Source organism: Cygnus atratus, chromosome 18 (genome assembly GCF_013377495.2).
Source record: "Cygnus atratus isolate AKBS03 ecotype Queensland, Australia chromosome 18, CAtr_DNAZoo_HiC_assembly, whole genome shotgun sequence".
Taxonomy (NCBI): domain Eukaryota; kingdom Metazoa; phylum Chordata; class Aves; order Anseriformes; family Anatidae; genus Cygnus; species Cygnus atratus.
In genome coordinates this window covers 8768955-8785156 of record NC_066379.1, presented here as the reverse complement: position 1 = coordinate 8785156, position 16202 = coordinate 8768955, and the positions used below count along the sequence as shown (strand labels likewise).

The 16202-nt window shown below is 40.1% G+C and overlaps 1 protein-coding gene across 1 annotated transcript; it reads left to right on the top strand.

Moving 5' to 3' along the window:
* Positions 1-633: 633 nt before the first annotated feature.
* Positions 634-4809, top strand: COPRS (coordinator of PRMT5 and differentiation stimulator). The gene is made up of 4 exons (XM_035558971.2): positions 634-756; positions 1190-1313; positions 1816-2073; positions 4171-4809. Exons 2-4 carry the CDS (start codon positions 1193-1195, stop codon positions 4338-4340), a joined length of 549 nt encoding a protein of 182 aa, XP_035414864.1. The 5' UTR covers positions 634-756; positions 1190-1192; the 3' UTR covers positions 4341-4809.
* The last annotated feature ends 11393 nt before the right edge of the window (positions 4810-16202 follow it).

Sequence of the window (16202 nt, the reverse complement as noted above, 5' to 3'; positions counted from 1 at the left end):
AGAGGATTTCTGGGGAAAGTAGAGGAATGTGCAGCACTAGTTCCTTTTCTAGTAGCAGAGAAAGGAGTTACGTATCATGTACTCAAAAAACTGTAAATAAGGCGTATAATGGTGTGACGCGGGTGGGCGCTCAGGGGTGAGGAGGAAGAAGCAGCCGTGCCCCGCCGCTCGGTGGTGCTCTTGGCTGTCCCGGCGCCGCCTCACCGCCAGATTTCGCTCCCCTTTCCGTGGCAGCCGCCGGTTCGACCAGCGGGGCCCGAGGCACGGCCGTCCTTCCCGGGGTACCGCGCACTTCACGGCGCGCTGAGGGGACGGGTAGGGCGGGAAGGCGGCAGGGCGGCGCCGCCGTCTCAGCGCCGCGGCTGCGCGTCCGGCCACCGCCTCAGCGGGTGTGGGGGGGCTCCGGCGGGGGGGGCGTGTTGGTTCGCTTCTCCCGGAGGCGAAGTGGGCCGCTGCTGTGGTGCTGCCCAAAGGGCGCGGCGCTCTGCCCGCCTCGGCCCCTCTCAGGCCACTCCCGGCAGCCGGTGCGGCCCCAGGTGTGTGTGAGCAGCTGGGAGCCCAGCTTGCCGCACCACAGCACCGTGTGGGGGCTGCTCGCCAAGGAGTTCGTCTCTTGTAATGCCCCTGGTGAGGGTAGCTCACCTTGCTTTCCTCGTCGGGGGCCCTCAGATCACGTCCTCCATCTTTCAGGAGTTCCTCAGGGCTGCTGGAAGGTCTGGTCCTCAGCTGTGTCCTCAGCACGGTGGCCCCCACAAGGTGGTTGGACTGTAGTTGGTGGTCTTTGTGCTTATACTTCTGTTTCTATTCTTCACCTTTGTTAGCAGCTTTCGCTATCTGCTGCTGTTCCCCAACTGGTATGTTTTATGTCAGTTTTGGGCCCTGTTCCCCAAATTCAGAGTGGCAGCAGGATTACTGCTGTGACTGAGGAGACTAGCTGGTCTGTGGTGGCTGCTGCTAGGTGTGACTGATGGCAGCAGCAGAAAGATCTGGCAGAAAACCAGCAGAAACCCTGCAGATCTGCTTTCTGAAATCAAAGCCTGTCTGGTTTAAAACCTCTGATTCATCAAGGGAACAAACAGGTTGTCTCCAAGGACTCCAGAGCACTCAAATACAGTAGCCTCGAGCATAGCGTGAGCCTCGCTGGAGGAATCAATGAGAGGCAACCGAATTCTTTAAAACTTTTTTGTAGGTGATGGCTGCCTCCCTTGAATGCACAAACTTTGAGGAGGAGCAACTTCCTGACAAGAGGGAAACTATGAACTGGAAGCCCAGAAAAGTTAAGCCTATAATACTAGGGCAAACCAAAGCAGATGGTAAGTAGTGGAACTCTGCTTGAGGAAAGATACTTAAAACCTTTTTGTGATACATGGGAAATGCCTGTTGAGTTACTTTGCTAAACTATTTTCATGTAGATATTTGTGCGTGCCTATGAACGAGTGTGTTTAATCAATAGTACAAAAAAAATTATTTTTTTTGTAAGCCAAAGTGATAGCATTTCAACATAATTTAAAAAAGTAAGTACCTAGATATGAATGTGGTGAAGAAGGTCTGCTGGCTCCTCTGCCCTGGTTTAAAGAATAATGTTTCAACAAGAGTTTATGGAAAATCTTTACTTCAGCTAGTGTTGTGATGTACGCCTGTTTCTGACATTCCCGAGCATCTGAAACCTAAAGAAGCACTTGAAATAGCATCTATTATAATTACACCATTAGTTAAAAAGCACGTTCACACACCTGGTCAAATTATTCCATCTTAAGCATTTAATTGTTCCCATTTAATTCCTAAATATCTCTGTTGGCTTTCTCTTGTTTTTAGAATGTTTGCGGAAGAATATTTCACGTGTTCTTGACAGTGACTCTGAAGAAAGTGAATTCTCTGATATCTTTCCCTATGAAGATGATGTCAGTCGATCTCCTGTTGGCTATCATTATGTACAGCCTGACCTAGAAGACCTGGATGGTGAAATCTCGAATATGCTTGAGAACGTTACTTCTCCTGAGCAGCAAACTGCTTTGGTGTATGAGGTGGAGGACTGGGATAAAGAATTGGAGGACTCTGAAAGTAATCCTTATGGTGAGTACAAATTTACTTGTGCTTCATTTGAATATGTGTAGGTAGGTGCTGTGTAGGAAAATGTATTAAAATAACTCCATGTTCTTTTTTTTTTTTTTTTGAATCATTTTATGTTTACATTTACCTCATGGATTTGTAACGTATAATTCTGTTGCCAAATATAGGAGCTATAGGCAATGTTGTCAAGTTCACATGTAAATCTTGCTTGAGCAATTGAATTCTTAAGGAGTGAAACAGTAAGAATTGTGTATGTGTATCGAGTTTCTCTGGAGAAGTTAGTACTCTATTATAATGCATCTTTGTTATTCTGAATCAGAAGAGAGAAGTTCAGGAACTCTCCTGCCTTCCTAGCATCCAGCCATAACGTCCATCAAGAGTGTGGGCTTTTTGGGTGTGGAGCAGTGCGAGCACTCAGTCTCTGTTCTGAATATGGTTTGTTGTTGCTTTTGCTGTAGGTGTTTTCTGTGTTGTGTGCTGGGTTTTTTGTTTGCTTCTTTGTTATTTTTTTGATTTGAGGGTGTTGGTTTTTTTTTTTTAATTTTACTTTGAAGCTTGATTCTCTGAAGTCTTTGTGCATGTAATTGACAACGTTCCTATCGGTCCCACAGACAAAGGTGCAATGGATAGAAGCACTTTCATCTACATCTTCAGAGCCATGTTAATCCTCTGGTTTGTAATCTGTTTTACAGTGACTCGTGTTGAACTGAGACACTCAGGCCAGGCTGTGTGTTGGGATAAAACAACTGGATGGTGTTTAGCCAACAGTGAGCGATAACCTGCTGTGTCTTTGTGGACACAGAATAGAACCATTTCCATTTTCTTCTTATTAATGTGAATGAATTTATTGGAATTAAATACACACAGTTTGTTTTTTGTATAGGAAATGCCGATTCTCTGTTTATTTTAATTCCATAAATGGCTGTTGAATTCTAGTTCCATAGGTTGATAACAGAATGAACTGGGAAAGTTTTTGCAACCTTCTATAAAATCAGAATGATTTTATAGAATATAAATATAGCAATATTGGGAATATTGCAATATATATATATATATATATATATATATATTGCAATATAGCAATAGTGGGAATATAGAAGTAGCTTTTCATATTGGGTAACCTGAGAAAAAGACTGATTCTTTTATGGGTGCTAATTCCTTTTTGTATGTTTCCCTCTTTATTCTGGGCTGTCCTTTAAATCTCTTGTCTGTTCAAATTTATGGAATGTTTTGATTGTTTTATTGTATATTTTTTGTTGGAACTATCACAAGTTTTTATCTTTTCCTGTATTCAGTTAAGTCATCCTGACCTGTAGCTTATGCTCTTTACATGCTCACAAATTTAGTTGAAAGAAGCTGTGATTATGGGACTTGAGTGCTTGCAACACTGAATACAAGTGCCTGAGTTGTTGACAACTACAAGTCAAAAACATGCTTGGTTGATCATTTTATGGCATTTTAACTTCATTGAAAGCAAGCGTTTTTAAAGTTTGTCCTGCAGTGCTACTGGAAAACTGGCCAGTGGATGTACTGGCTTTTCAGTGTCTGCTCTCTAGAAATCTTTTGCTTGTGTAAAAGCACTTTGCTCTATTTCTGTGCTAGGTTGGTTAAATAAACAATTATTAGGCTTAATTCTAGGCTAGTGAAAATACTGTTCAGAGGTAGCTTTCATAGAACCCTACCCTTCTGTTTCTGTCCAGGGACCCAGTCTTAAAAGGGCTTGGAGGTATCCTAATTTGGGACGTGGTTGTGGAGAAGGGGGGAAATAAGGGAAATGGCTTCATGGACCTTTTGTGCCTGGAGAGAAGAGAACTGCATACATTTTAAGAGCTGGTGTTAGATGTTCTGAATTCAGGTATATCATTGAGCTTTTCAGAAAACTATTTTGTCTCTGTGGCAGGAACCTTCATTAAAACGAAGATGTTGTCAAATTCAGCTTTCTGTTTGCTTTGTTTTTAGGTTTAATTCATGAGTGCTGGCAGATCAGACTGAAATTCTTGACTGGAAAATGCTGTAGAAGTGCAAAATAATCTGCTACATTATACCGCTAGTTTTCTAAATATCTTTCATGGTTTACGTCTTTTCTTTCATCCTCTTTAGATGCTGGTGATCTCTACTGCGGAAGCTTTCAGGAAAATAATCTTTTGGTCTCATACTCCTTGCAAGAGGAATCATTGTACAACCCATGTTGTCACCATGCGGCTAGTCTTGCTTTTACACTGCCAGTTAGAGTGACTGAGATTGGCCAGTTTGATGATGCTGATGAATGAGATCAGAACTAAGTACGGCTTCTGAGTTGGATTGTGTTCTTCGCCAAGTTGTGTCAAGCCATTTGGCTTGCTTGCAGAATTCTGCTTAAGGCCTGAAATGCCACACCATCTCTGAAGTTTATCTTAGACTGTTTCTGAGGTGTTTATTAAGCGACCACACCTGACCCCGGGGACCCAGAGTGCAGGTGCTAGCTGCACGCAGTCAGTGCATTTCTGGACTACTTTCAGTTTGTATTATATAGATCTAGGTTGTTGCTAATTAATTGTTTGGGAGGAAGTATTTAATTTCTAAACTTTAGCTTGGTTGCCAAGCTTTGCCAGCTTTCATGTGCTGATACTTGTATGGCTGGCCATGTAACTTTTACTTTTCTTTCCTTTCCATTTGATGTTACCAAATTGGTTCAGATAGTTCTAAAAACTCTTCCTCCTTCCAACTTCTGTGTTGTAGCTTGTTACTCCATGTCTAATATTCGTGTTTGACAAAATCAGATGTGGCAAATGCAAAATGAGTTGGTTTGGTTTTTTTTTTTAATGCATTTCAATACAAAGGAATTTGCAAAATATATGTCACATTTATAACACGTATGCGGACATATAGTTGGGATTTATTTACCCAATAGGAATGCCGGGTGTTTGACTGTCTCCCAGCAAAGGTTTTTCCACATGAGATCTTCTTGCATACAGGCATATTATCTTCCAGTCTCACAGCTGTCTTTATAACATCCTCACGTTACGTCAGATATGTAATGACAAAGAAAATATCTATGGTTATATAATCTTGGTGTGTCCTGCAGACAGTAGTGAGGTAAGGCTCATGATAGATGTGGATATTTTTGCTGTTATTTGTGTTTTGAAGAATGAGGAAATGAGAACACAAATTAACTCCATAACGTCTCTAAGAGAATAGCTGGAATGAGAACCATATCCTCCTTGCCTTTGCTTTGGAATTAAAGGAAATGATCTCAAATGAAATATGTAAATGGATTTGATTGCTGATCACCTAAGAAACAATAATCTTCTAATATTCTTGAGAGAGAAGTGATGAATGGAACGTGAACTTCTTGATGACTTTGACACTGCTCGATATTGAAGCACAGTACCTGTGCTTGTTTATTCTCAAGCAGGGAGTTAACACTGGAAGACTTTTTTTTTTTTTTTTTTAAATCATCCAATGTGTGAGACTAAAATAATTTCCATATTAATTTGGAAGGACGAAGTGAATGATTTCATTAATCTTCTCTTTGAGAGCAGAGAAGTAAAAGCTTGGAAGAGACTTTTCTTTTGGTACCCTGGAGTTCCTGGTTAAATCTTGGTACATAGCAAACAACCGGAGTAAAGAGCAGAAGCCTGCTGGTGGGATTGCAACAAAGAGGGCCTGTTCTTTTGTTCCTGTATGATGGAGTGCTCTGAGGAGTAGTATTTCCATTGCAACTTACATCGGCATGCATCCAGAGTACATGCATACACAGAAAGCACAGGCTAACACTGTTCTTTCCTCACACACGAAGAAAGCCCTAGCTCTGCTAAGGCACTGGTGGGTTTTGTTATGTGGACTGCTGTGTATTGTATCAGAGAGAGGGGGAACTGCTCTTGGAGTGGAGTCCTGTGTTAGAACACACACTTACCTCTGTAGAATAGAAGAGGGAATTGACTATGCCTAGCTTTCTAGGTTTGGATATGGCTTCTTTTTCTAACCTAGAAAACGGGAATAGAACTCTTGAGCCTGATTGTAACTGACTCATCAGCTGGAGTAAAACTGCTGACTTGCACTTATAAATTCAATATTAATAAATATAAATTGAGTGCTGATTAGTGAAGCAACAATAGACCAGTAAATTGTAAAGGTTGTTTGGGAAAAAAAACAGTTTATCTTGTGAGCTTATTTATCACTTACCAAGCCTCAGCTGTAGATGGCAATGCTCAGTGCTACCCTGCAGAGGGCAGCAAAAAATGGTCTATCCTGTTAAGCGTCTTTTCATCTGGTACGAAGTTTCACCAGCAAGTGTCAGATCTCTGGGCTAGATTTCTAACATTGATAGCTATTTAGATTTGGGTTCTGCATTGCCCAGTTGTTCCCCAGTGAGACTGATTCATGGCCCTGATTAGTTTCTCATTTTTTTTTTATTTCACTCTGAAGTTATATTTACTAGACTGAAAATTTCTCCCATGGCTGAGAAAAGAACATCACTTGACTTTGGGCTTAATATATATTTTTTTACTGTGCTTGTGGGAGATGTCCCATCAGATTTAATAAAGATGAAACCAACAGAGTTCTGTGGAAGCAAAGACACCTTCTTTAGAATTGTTTTAAAAGGAAAACCAAAAAGTCCTTATTAACATTGATTAGGTTAAATTTATTCCTGTATGATTCCAAAATTCCATCAGTCCAGAAGTCTCCATGGCATTTTCTATGCACTTTTTAAATGGACTTTCACACCTCAAATCAAGGTTTTGTTTGTTTGGTTGTTTTCAGCTAGTACCTTTAATTGCAATCAGCCTTGTCTGTCTGGACTGTTGTGTTATATGAGGAGAAATTGTCTTGGATGGCTGCCTTGCCAAGCAGTTTGTGTTTTAAATGATTGTAAACTTAAAAGATTTGTTTTCAGTTTTCCTTTCAGGTTAAATCTGACACCGTCCCTACCAGCCTCACAAAAAATGGCATGTGGGTTTTACAGCAGAGAAGCATTGCACTCTCCGGGGATATGTTGGCAAACCTAATTTCGTTCGTCTTGGCCGTACTTGTTAGGGAAGGGGCTTAATGTAAGGTTTGATCTGAATACTCTCAGACTTCAGTGGGATTAGAAAACCAGATGCAGACTTCTCAGAAAGCATCTCCCTGGAAGGATTTGAAACCAAGCTCACGGATTCTAATGTTTCTACACTACGGAGTGTTTCAGATTCCATTATGATTTTTGCACTGAGTCTGTTCTGTGTTGACACAAGCGTGTCATTCTAGGCAAGAATACTTTGCAATTAAAACGAACATAAGGTAGCATATGAGCCAACAATTCAAGCCAAGAGTGTCAATCCTGCAGCCTGCTGAAATTTTTGGAGGGAAAAGCATCCTGCTGCAGGACCAAGATCATAAATATTTTATACATACAGGAAACACATTGGCAGTACATAACTCAGTTTGAACATGTATCTGAAGTGTTAAAAAGTACTCAGTTGAATGTGCATCCATTTCTAGATGTATTTTTCACTTCATACCACCTAGAGTATAAGATGCCACACAAAGGACAGAAGGCTCTACTGCAGGTTAGTGTGCTTGCCGGGCTTGTGTTGTGGCAGAGGCTTAGTAGTTTGTATAATAGGGTGACTCAGAGGGAGACCTGGGTACAATTGTGAAGCTGCCCTTGTTTTTCTTTTCCTCCTCTGCCTCATAGTCCCTTTTTACAGGTGGAGAAAAAGAGACCAGCCTCTTGGTAAAGCACTTGAACTTCTCTGAGGAAGAAATTTTGTCTAAATAGCAGTGTTTAAAAAATGACAAGAGTTTTGCATTTTCTTTAAACAGGCCAGCAAAGAAACTAAACTTGTTTTGGGTGCATCAGTTGTTTCCTTTGAGACCTATGGGGAATGATTTGCAAGAGGAAATAATTAAAGGAAATGTGTTCATATTTCCTGTTGATATGGTACAGCATTCAATTCATACCTCAGATTGAGATAGTGGTTTCTTGCTGTTATATAACCACAAAGTCCAGCCCATTTTAATATCTTTTAAAGACTACTGCTTGACTGCTCCTTTGTCCCATCTTGTAACTGCTGTGCTTTGGCTCTGAAGCTGAGAAAACTCCTTTGCTGTTGAGGTGACTATATGAATAATTTCACAGACTAAAGGAAAAATGCTGATGGCAGCAGCCCATCCTGACCATCTGCTGCTTCCAAGGACACCAGTGTAAATCCCATTGTAACAGAGGTCATTTTCTCAAGCTGGTGGGTAAGTTTCTGTAGGCATGGGGAATGAACTTGTGAGTCCTACTCTCAGTGGTTCTGTATTACAAATGTACACATTGGAGACTCAAGTATGAGAACAAAATCATGTTGGGTTGTTAGTCCTGGGAGTACTAGCTGCTCATAGCTTAACTTCCTAGCTTGGCAGAAGAATCTACTGAAAAAAAAAAAAGCTGCAAAGCACACAACTCTAGTAATTGGCTTTAGTAGTGGAAGCAGTATCCTTTAAGCATTTGGAATAGATCCTCAGCTGGTATAAACTCTAGCAGCTCATTACCCAAGAGGAAGCTCTGTCCCTGTTCATCCCCCTACGTAATACCTGTGGCATCTCTGGCATAAAGCTTGCATTACTGCTGTGAATTTCAGTTTTTGATATAATGGGCTTTACATTCATTGTAACTCCACTGATCTTCACAGAGAAAAAAAACATGAACGTGTCTTAAGGTCCTTTTCCCTTTCTTTGCATTTTGTTTTCCACAATTAGGATAGATAATTTCAGGAAGTATAGCAGAAACCAGCCTACAAGTGTTAACTTCTAAAATTCTTCTGAGCGTTGCATGCTCAGACACTTCTGGGGAAGTAAATAGGTGTGAGGGTGCGATTAAACAGGACTTATACTCCACAGCAGAGAGTACCACCTCCTTTTATGTACCTGGAGTTCCAGGTAGTAGGGAAAAGTCTTTTAGTTGAGCTGATCTTCACAGTGCTGGTGACAGGGGTGCTGTTGGAACTGAAATACCAAGTGCAGGAGTAACTGGTACTTCAACACAAGTATGGGCAACAGATCAAAATAATATCTGTGAGGTTGTCTCAGAAAGTAACTTTTAGGGGGAATGGTGGTAGACTGGAACTTTGTTCAGCACTTTATTTGAATTAATTTCTAGACGAGTTTTTTTTTTGTTTTGTTTTGTCAGAAGAGAAGTGTGGTAAGTTTTTGGTCTGGATTTGATATACCCCTAAGAGGACAGTATTAGAAAAATTTAAGAACCTCATCTGCTCCAAAATGGCACCTTTTGTGAAAGTACAGTATCTTTAGAGAAGGGCAGTAAGGTTCATCTAAAGCGTATGCTGTGCAGACCTTTCTGTTCATTTCTTCTGCTTGAAGCCAGAGAATTTCTGTAGCTCTAGTTTCTGTATTTCCTGCATTTTACCAAAATATATTGGGTCTCATATAAAAAGTTACCCGATTTTGCATTGCAATTTAGAACCCCTTTTAAAAAGAACCCCTTTTAAAACCCTCCTAGGGAAAAGGGGGAGGGTGTAAGGGTGAAATTAATACAGCTGCTATTTTAAACTTGTAATGGCTACACATCAAAGGGATCACTTTGGTCATCTGGCCTAAACCTCAGTCCTCCAGGACACAGCCAAGCAGTTCTTGTGGCAAAATAAATTAGGAGCTTAGTAGGTCTTACAGACTCTTACTTCACAGATAAATTAAAGCTATAAATACAGATTTAAAAATTAAGTATGAAAACGTGATATGATGTACAAACTAGTACCTGGAGTGTTAATGCTATGCCTTGTCCCTCTGTGGAAACCTGAAGAAGTCCAATGGATGCGGGGGAATCGATCTAGTACTGGAATTTCAATCCAAGCCTGAAGAATCATATGGGATTTGGGTCCTTAAGGAAGTAAACATAAACATTTATTGCAAGATGCAGCTTTTTGCTGGGCGTGTGGGCTGTGCTGGGGAAGAGACAGGGAGGTAATCATTGATTCTCAGAGGTGTTTTACACTGATGCTTCCAAGAAAGGATCAATAAATCAGGGAAGCATTGTGCTAGTATAGGAGAAGAATATGTAAAGGAAATTTGCAGATTCTGTTTCAGCTGTGGTTGGCTCATTCTGTCGCAGCCTGAAGCTGGACAAGTAATCTGAAATGAATGCACAGAGCTGGAGCCTGTAAGTACCACAGTGCTGGTTCAGAACCCATCATCATTTTCTTGTCTGGTATCATTACTGGATTTGCTAGGATATTAAATATAATGCTGAGAACAAAGGGAATTAATAGTACCTTGAGTCCTGTATTCTTCAAACAAGCCATTTTTTTCCTGGTCTGAAACACCTTTTACCTTCCAATTTGTTTACTTCTAGCTCTTCTGCATCATTCATACTTGGTTTGTTTGACTGGGCCTCTAACTCTGCAGCTCGTGGTTTGCTGGAAGCCTGGTGTTTTCAGTAGGACTTGTCAGACGTAATCACACAAACACTTCCCAAGCAGAGAAACTGCCTGTCTACTAGATAAAAACTACATTTAGTTCTATTATCTGCACTTGTGTTGGTAGGTGGATTAGATTTAATTTGGAGAAGTGGGCAAACTGTTTTTCAGACACATCTGGGATTTGGTTTAAGTACAGACTTTCTTACATGGTCCATAAAGTGCATTGTAGCCCTGTAGGAATATGTTGTGTGTCTGCTTCCTGCCTGCAATTTTAAGCACTAACTTTAATGATGGTGCTTCTAATTATCTATAGAGGTAAACTCAGGGATCAGGGAGTTTCCATCACCTGTCCCATTAACTGCAGCAGGGTTTCTGTTGCACAAAGAAATAAGCCAAGCACCTAACACTGACAGTGTGGGGAAGCCCTTCTCCCTGTGCTGACTGCTCCAGGCACCTTCCGTTCCTCCACAATGTGTAACAGACTAAAGGACGCATCAGCCACATCTTGTCATTTGTGGGTTACGTTACTATGATTTCCTTTTAATTGTGTTCCGCTGGAAAAGGGGACAGATGTAGACATTTTGCTATCAGGTAGCAGCCTCACTGTTTGGTATTATTGGGCTGGGGAAACTGGTGACACCCAGCCTTTGTGATCCTGACTGCCTGCAAACAAAAGGACTAAGTTCAGTGTCCTGCTAATTGACTTAATTGTTCCATAATTGAGACTCCAGGTATGTGGGAAACAACCTCTTTTGCTACATATCCTTTGAAGTTTAGCTCCGTTATTCCTATTCAGTTTACCTTGGTATTGGATGTTGCTAAGGGTTTAGTGATGGTTGCCATCACAACTCAGTCCTCAGGGCTTGGCAATAGGATTTCTCCTGGTCTGGGGGCTTATCACTAAGGCTTGCCTTTCATTTCTGTTTGGATTTTACATTTTGGAAAGATTCTTTTCCTTTTTTTTTTTTTTTTTTTCTCCCTCAGTGGCTGCTTCTGCCTGGGGTTAAATTTAGTTTCTGTTTCTGCCCATAATAGTCAGCCCTAGCTATGGGTGCTAGATAAAGAAAAGAAGAAATATGTTTTCTGATAATTACGATAGCTTCCACTTGCGTAGTAACTCAAGGATGGTAGCAACTGTGCGTCTAGGAGGAGACTGAAATGAGGTAAATAAGAGAGAACATTAAAAGAGAAAAGGTGCAGTAACTGTGCTCACTTTTACAATTTGAGCATGCATCAAGTCTGATTTGATGACTTCCTTGGACTAATTGAAGCCTCTCCTAATTGAGCTGAGAGCTTTCCCTTCGTTAGTTTAGAGTGCCTTGTATCCTTTTTGCTCTATTACCTTACCACTACTCTGGTGTGAGAGGGATATTTATTTTTAGCACCTCTTCCCATGATTAATCCATGCAGGTTCTGTTTGGCCATTCAACAGTATTTTAATGATGTAGGCAACAGCTGTTTTCTCCATGTCTTATCAAATATCCTCCATGTTCTAATAATAACAAAGAAGCTTCTTTATTCTTGGCTATTCCAAATTTCCACCCGAGGGATCTCATTGCATCTCTTCATGGGGACTGCAATCTAGGAATAGGTACTTGCGACTAGAGAGCTAGATTCTTTTCTTTTTTTTTTAAAAAAAAAAAAAAAAAAGTATGAGGATTTAACATTCATTTTAATTTTGATTCTTTCATTAGATCTACAATGACATTTTAAGGCTATTTTTTAACAATTCAGTAGTTTTAACTGCCTTATCTTGTTGCATCAATAAAATGTACTCTGTATACAAGTAGACCAATGTACTATGCTGTCAGATGCCGTAGAGAAGATTTAATTAGGCTAATTTCTGTTTTCATTAACACTTCCATTGAGTGTGTGTTAATGCTGCCATTTACATAGAAAAATCACAAAATAAGAATCTGTATTTTTTCTCATCCTTTTTGTTGTCCATTTAGTAGCTACTGTCTAATTTTACAGGAGATCTCTTTCTGGTTGATATTATCAGGCAAAATGTGGTGCACCAGTGTTAAGTGGTATCTTTTTTTCCTGCTGAGCAAGACTGCATGTAATGTTACATGTTCTTCACAATCTGATAAAGCAAAAATGAGAAGACAAAGCTTCTTTTCCCTTTTGTTACATTATCTTAAATGTTCTGGACAGTTAATCTACTGAGTTACCAAAGGGTTCCAGTTGTATGGCAGAAAAATTTTAAATAGATTTCATTTTCAATAAACAAATAAATAATCCCAACTATAACAGCATTAGGTAGGCTTCAGCTATAACTGTAATTTTGAAGAAAAATTTGGTTCCATGATACAAGGGAGTACAAATACAGTCACTAAACCTACATGTGTATTTGTTAAACATAACTAGGGAAAAATCAGGTGAAGGTGATGGCTGAACTATTATGTTTTATGTCAGGAAGAAAGGAAAAAGTTTGGGTTTGAGCTGGATCTGGAGGCAAAGAAAAGTTCAACTCGGCGATGTCTGAGCACTGGTGGGGGTTTGTACTTTCATGGGCTTTGAGAAAGTGCAAGGTAAGAGTATTCAAAGCTGTTGGTTCTTCTGAAGCCACATGCAGAACAGGTGTTCCCAAAGGTAAGCAGTTTGTGTGTTGACATCAAGTGTGTTGATGACTCTTTTGGCTCTTCTTGACTCTGCATGTGCACAGGAGACATTCAGCTCTTTGGGAAGTATTTTTTGCTTTTTAATTAGCTTGTGTCTGGCTTACCAGAGTTTTGCTAAACCTTAATCTCAAGAGTAGGAACTAGCAGTAGGGGCGAGGAAATCTGGGTTTGAACACTACAGGGTGACTACTGCCATCTGGATTTAGTAGGAATAACGTTATGCTTGGGGAACATGGAATTTTCTGCGTGAAGAATGAATCTGGAGCTGAAATTTACTGGGAAGCAGCAGTCTTGATGGCTGCTGTAATCTGCACCATGTAGTGACCCTCCTGGGTGAGTAGTGCTGGGCCACAAAGCAAAGCGATTGGATGGGTGGAATGGGTTGGATGGGTAGAATGGGTTGGAATGGGTGGAGAGTCTGTCATGTTTAAGATTCATCTTAATTATCTTGAGAAAAATCTGGATTTTTGAGATAGTTGCTTGTTTTCAAGCTTTTTGCAGTGTGTAGTATACAAGGGAGGAATGCACCTTATTTTTCAGTGATAGAGGAAGTCTCCATGCCTGAATGCCTCATCAAATTCACTAGTAATAAACAGCATGGTTCTTCTTGCTTAGCAGTCTTACCTTCTTCAGTGAATTTCAGAGTCTTTTGCAGGTGAATTTCATCCTGATAAAGCATTCTGTTGTAGCTCATAGCCAAGTTTATTCATTAATCTCCTATCCATACAGCTACGTACCTTTAAAATAACTTGGACATTGATCAGGATTTGGAAGACAAAGTATTTGAACTACTTTAACAGTGTATGAGTTAGTCACCACTGAACATTGTCTGTTCTGTCTTCTTAAAAAAATAAAAATAAAAGAAGAAAGAACATTTGCAAACACTTCACTTGGTTTCAGAAGAAAAAAACGTTGTCAAGGGCAATAATAGCAGAAGTAGAATCCACTTATCAAACTTGCTTTGTCAAGGCTGATATGAAAATTATGTTTGGAAGGTAGCTATGTTGTAGGGCACTTTAGAGGCAAATGCTAGTAAACATGAATAGCTTCATGTATTGAAAAGTCTGGGTTTACTGGAAAAAATGGCTTGAATTCCAGCATGTGATTTGCCAAATTAACTATCTATTAAAATTTATAATAAAAATTATAATGTTGCTATAGTTACCAAAGCTTCCCTAGTTCCAGGATGGCAGTTTCAAAGAAGACTTTTTTTTTTCCTCCCTTCTTTCAGTAAATAATGAAATAGTACTTCAAAAAGTGCTTTATATTTGCATGAATTAGTTGGTGGAATTGTTGCTATGAGGAATCAGAAAAGCCAGAAATATAGCTGTTCCCCAAGCACATGCTTTTATACGATGACACCTTTGAATTAGATCTCATTAAATGTTATTCTTCAGGTCTATACCGTAGGGCAGAGGTGACTATCCTTTGGCTGGTAAGACAAGTACAACTCACGGTGGCTCACTGACTGTGGATAAACCTCTAACAGATACCACTGGGGGTCTCGTGTATGATACTGAGAGAATGTGGCTGTGTTTGTGTGTGTTTGGGTTTATATGAGTGACTTATGCCCACTTGTTCTTCAAATTAGTCTCTTGTTTCTGAACATTTCTGCTGTAAAGTTTACCTTGACTAGCAAATGAAAAGTTTGGAAGGAATGACTTCTATGGCCAGATATGCCATTATTATTCCGTTAGGGCTCATTTCCTCTGAAGCTGCAGGTGCTGGCACAGTCATTGTTGTGACCAATTCCTGCAGAATATTAGCACATCTGTTGGAAAGTATAGCCTGTTATTTCTAATACGAAGAGATGGACTTAAGCCCTCTGGTGAGATCCTGTTTGACAATTTCTATGCAGCTTTCATCCCCGAGCTCAACAAATGACAATATTAGTGAGGTTTTACAAACGGACCATGTGAAGCAAAGAAAATAAGCTCAAAGTGTTTTGCTCTGTCATCCTGGCATCTGTCCTGCCCCAACAGCACATCTGCCCAGCAGAGGCCAAAGATTGAGTGCTTCTGACACAGCTTACTTCTGTTGGGGATTGTCCCATTTATATTGAGAACAAAAGGGTATGCACTTGGGCATATTCTATTGTGTACTCTAGGGTTGTTATAGACGGCTTTCTTGCTGTGGACATGCCTTTTCTGCATATTATCAAACCTTTTTTTAATTACCCATTTTGGAGCTTCTGCTTATGGTTTAAAACAATTTTTAAGATGTGCATTTGTGTCTGTGTAAATAAGCGTTAGAGGGAGAGTATTTGCTAAATTAAGTTTATTTGCTTTACAGCTGCAAAGCTTTCTCCTTCAGGAAAACAATCTATCAGGGTACATAAAAGCTTTCAGTAAGTTTTTGAATGTGCACATCTGGTCAAGCCGTGACATTCCTGGTGACATAATTCCCTACCCTCATGGCTGTCTGTTTTGAGTTAGGCTGGAGAGGTGTGCGAGGATTCCTTTCAGCCTGCTTCAGACACAGAGGAGGAGGATGTAGGTCTCCTGTGCACTGCTTATGGCCAGATTCATCACCTGTTTGTGGGGTTCTCCTGTCCTTCTTGTGTCAGGAGTGCCCAAAGGCTTCCTCAAGTGAAGATGAAAAACAAATGATGAAGTAATATCAACTGCAAGTACTATTACAGCTTGGATACATATGTAACATCTAGTATTTCTTATATAAAACTATTTGTTTATTTTAGATGAAATCTGCAGGTGATTATTGTACCAACATTTCTGAGGGTAATGAGGAGCCGAGCGGAAGAAGTTTCTTTTGAGTCTGATACTTTTAGGTCCATCTACTCTGTAAGAGCCTTTATCGTCTGTGTGTTCTTGAGGTGGAGTAAGAATATTCGATATAATTGCATACTCAGAGAAGAAAGGGATTAAAATGTGATTTTTTTTTCAGTCATCGGTGTCCATATCCTCTTTTTCACAGTAATAAATAGGGAACTTGCTATTTAAATCCTACAGACAGTTTTGAAAATAGCTGAAAGCCCTCACAGTTCTGCAACATGCAGTCAAGATAGTTATATGTGAAAACAAAATGATTCCCATATGCATCTTTGCAAGTACATTTTTAGGTCCATCCAGGGCGTATTTCTGAAAGAGCTTATTCACCAATAGCAGTG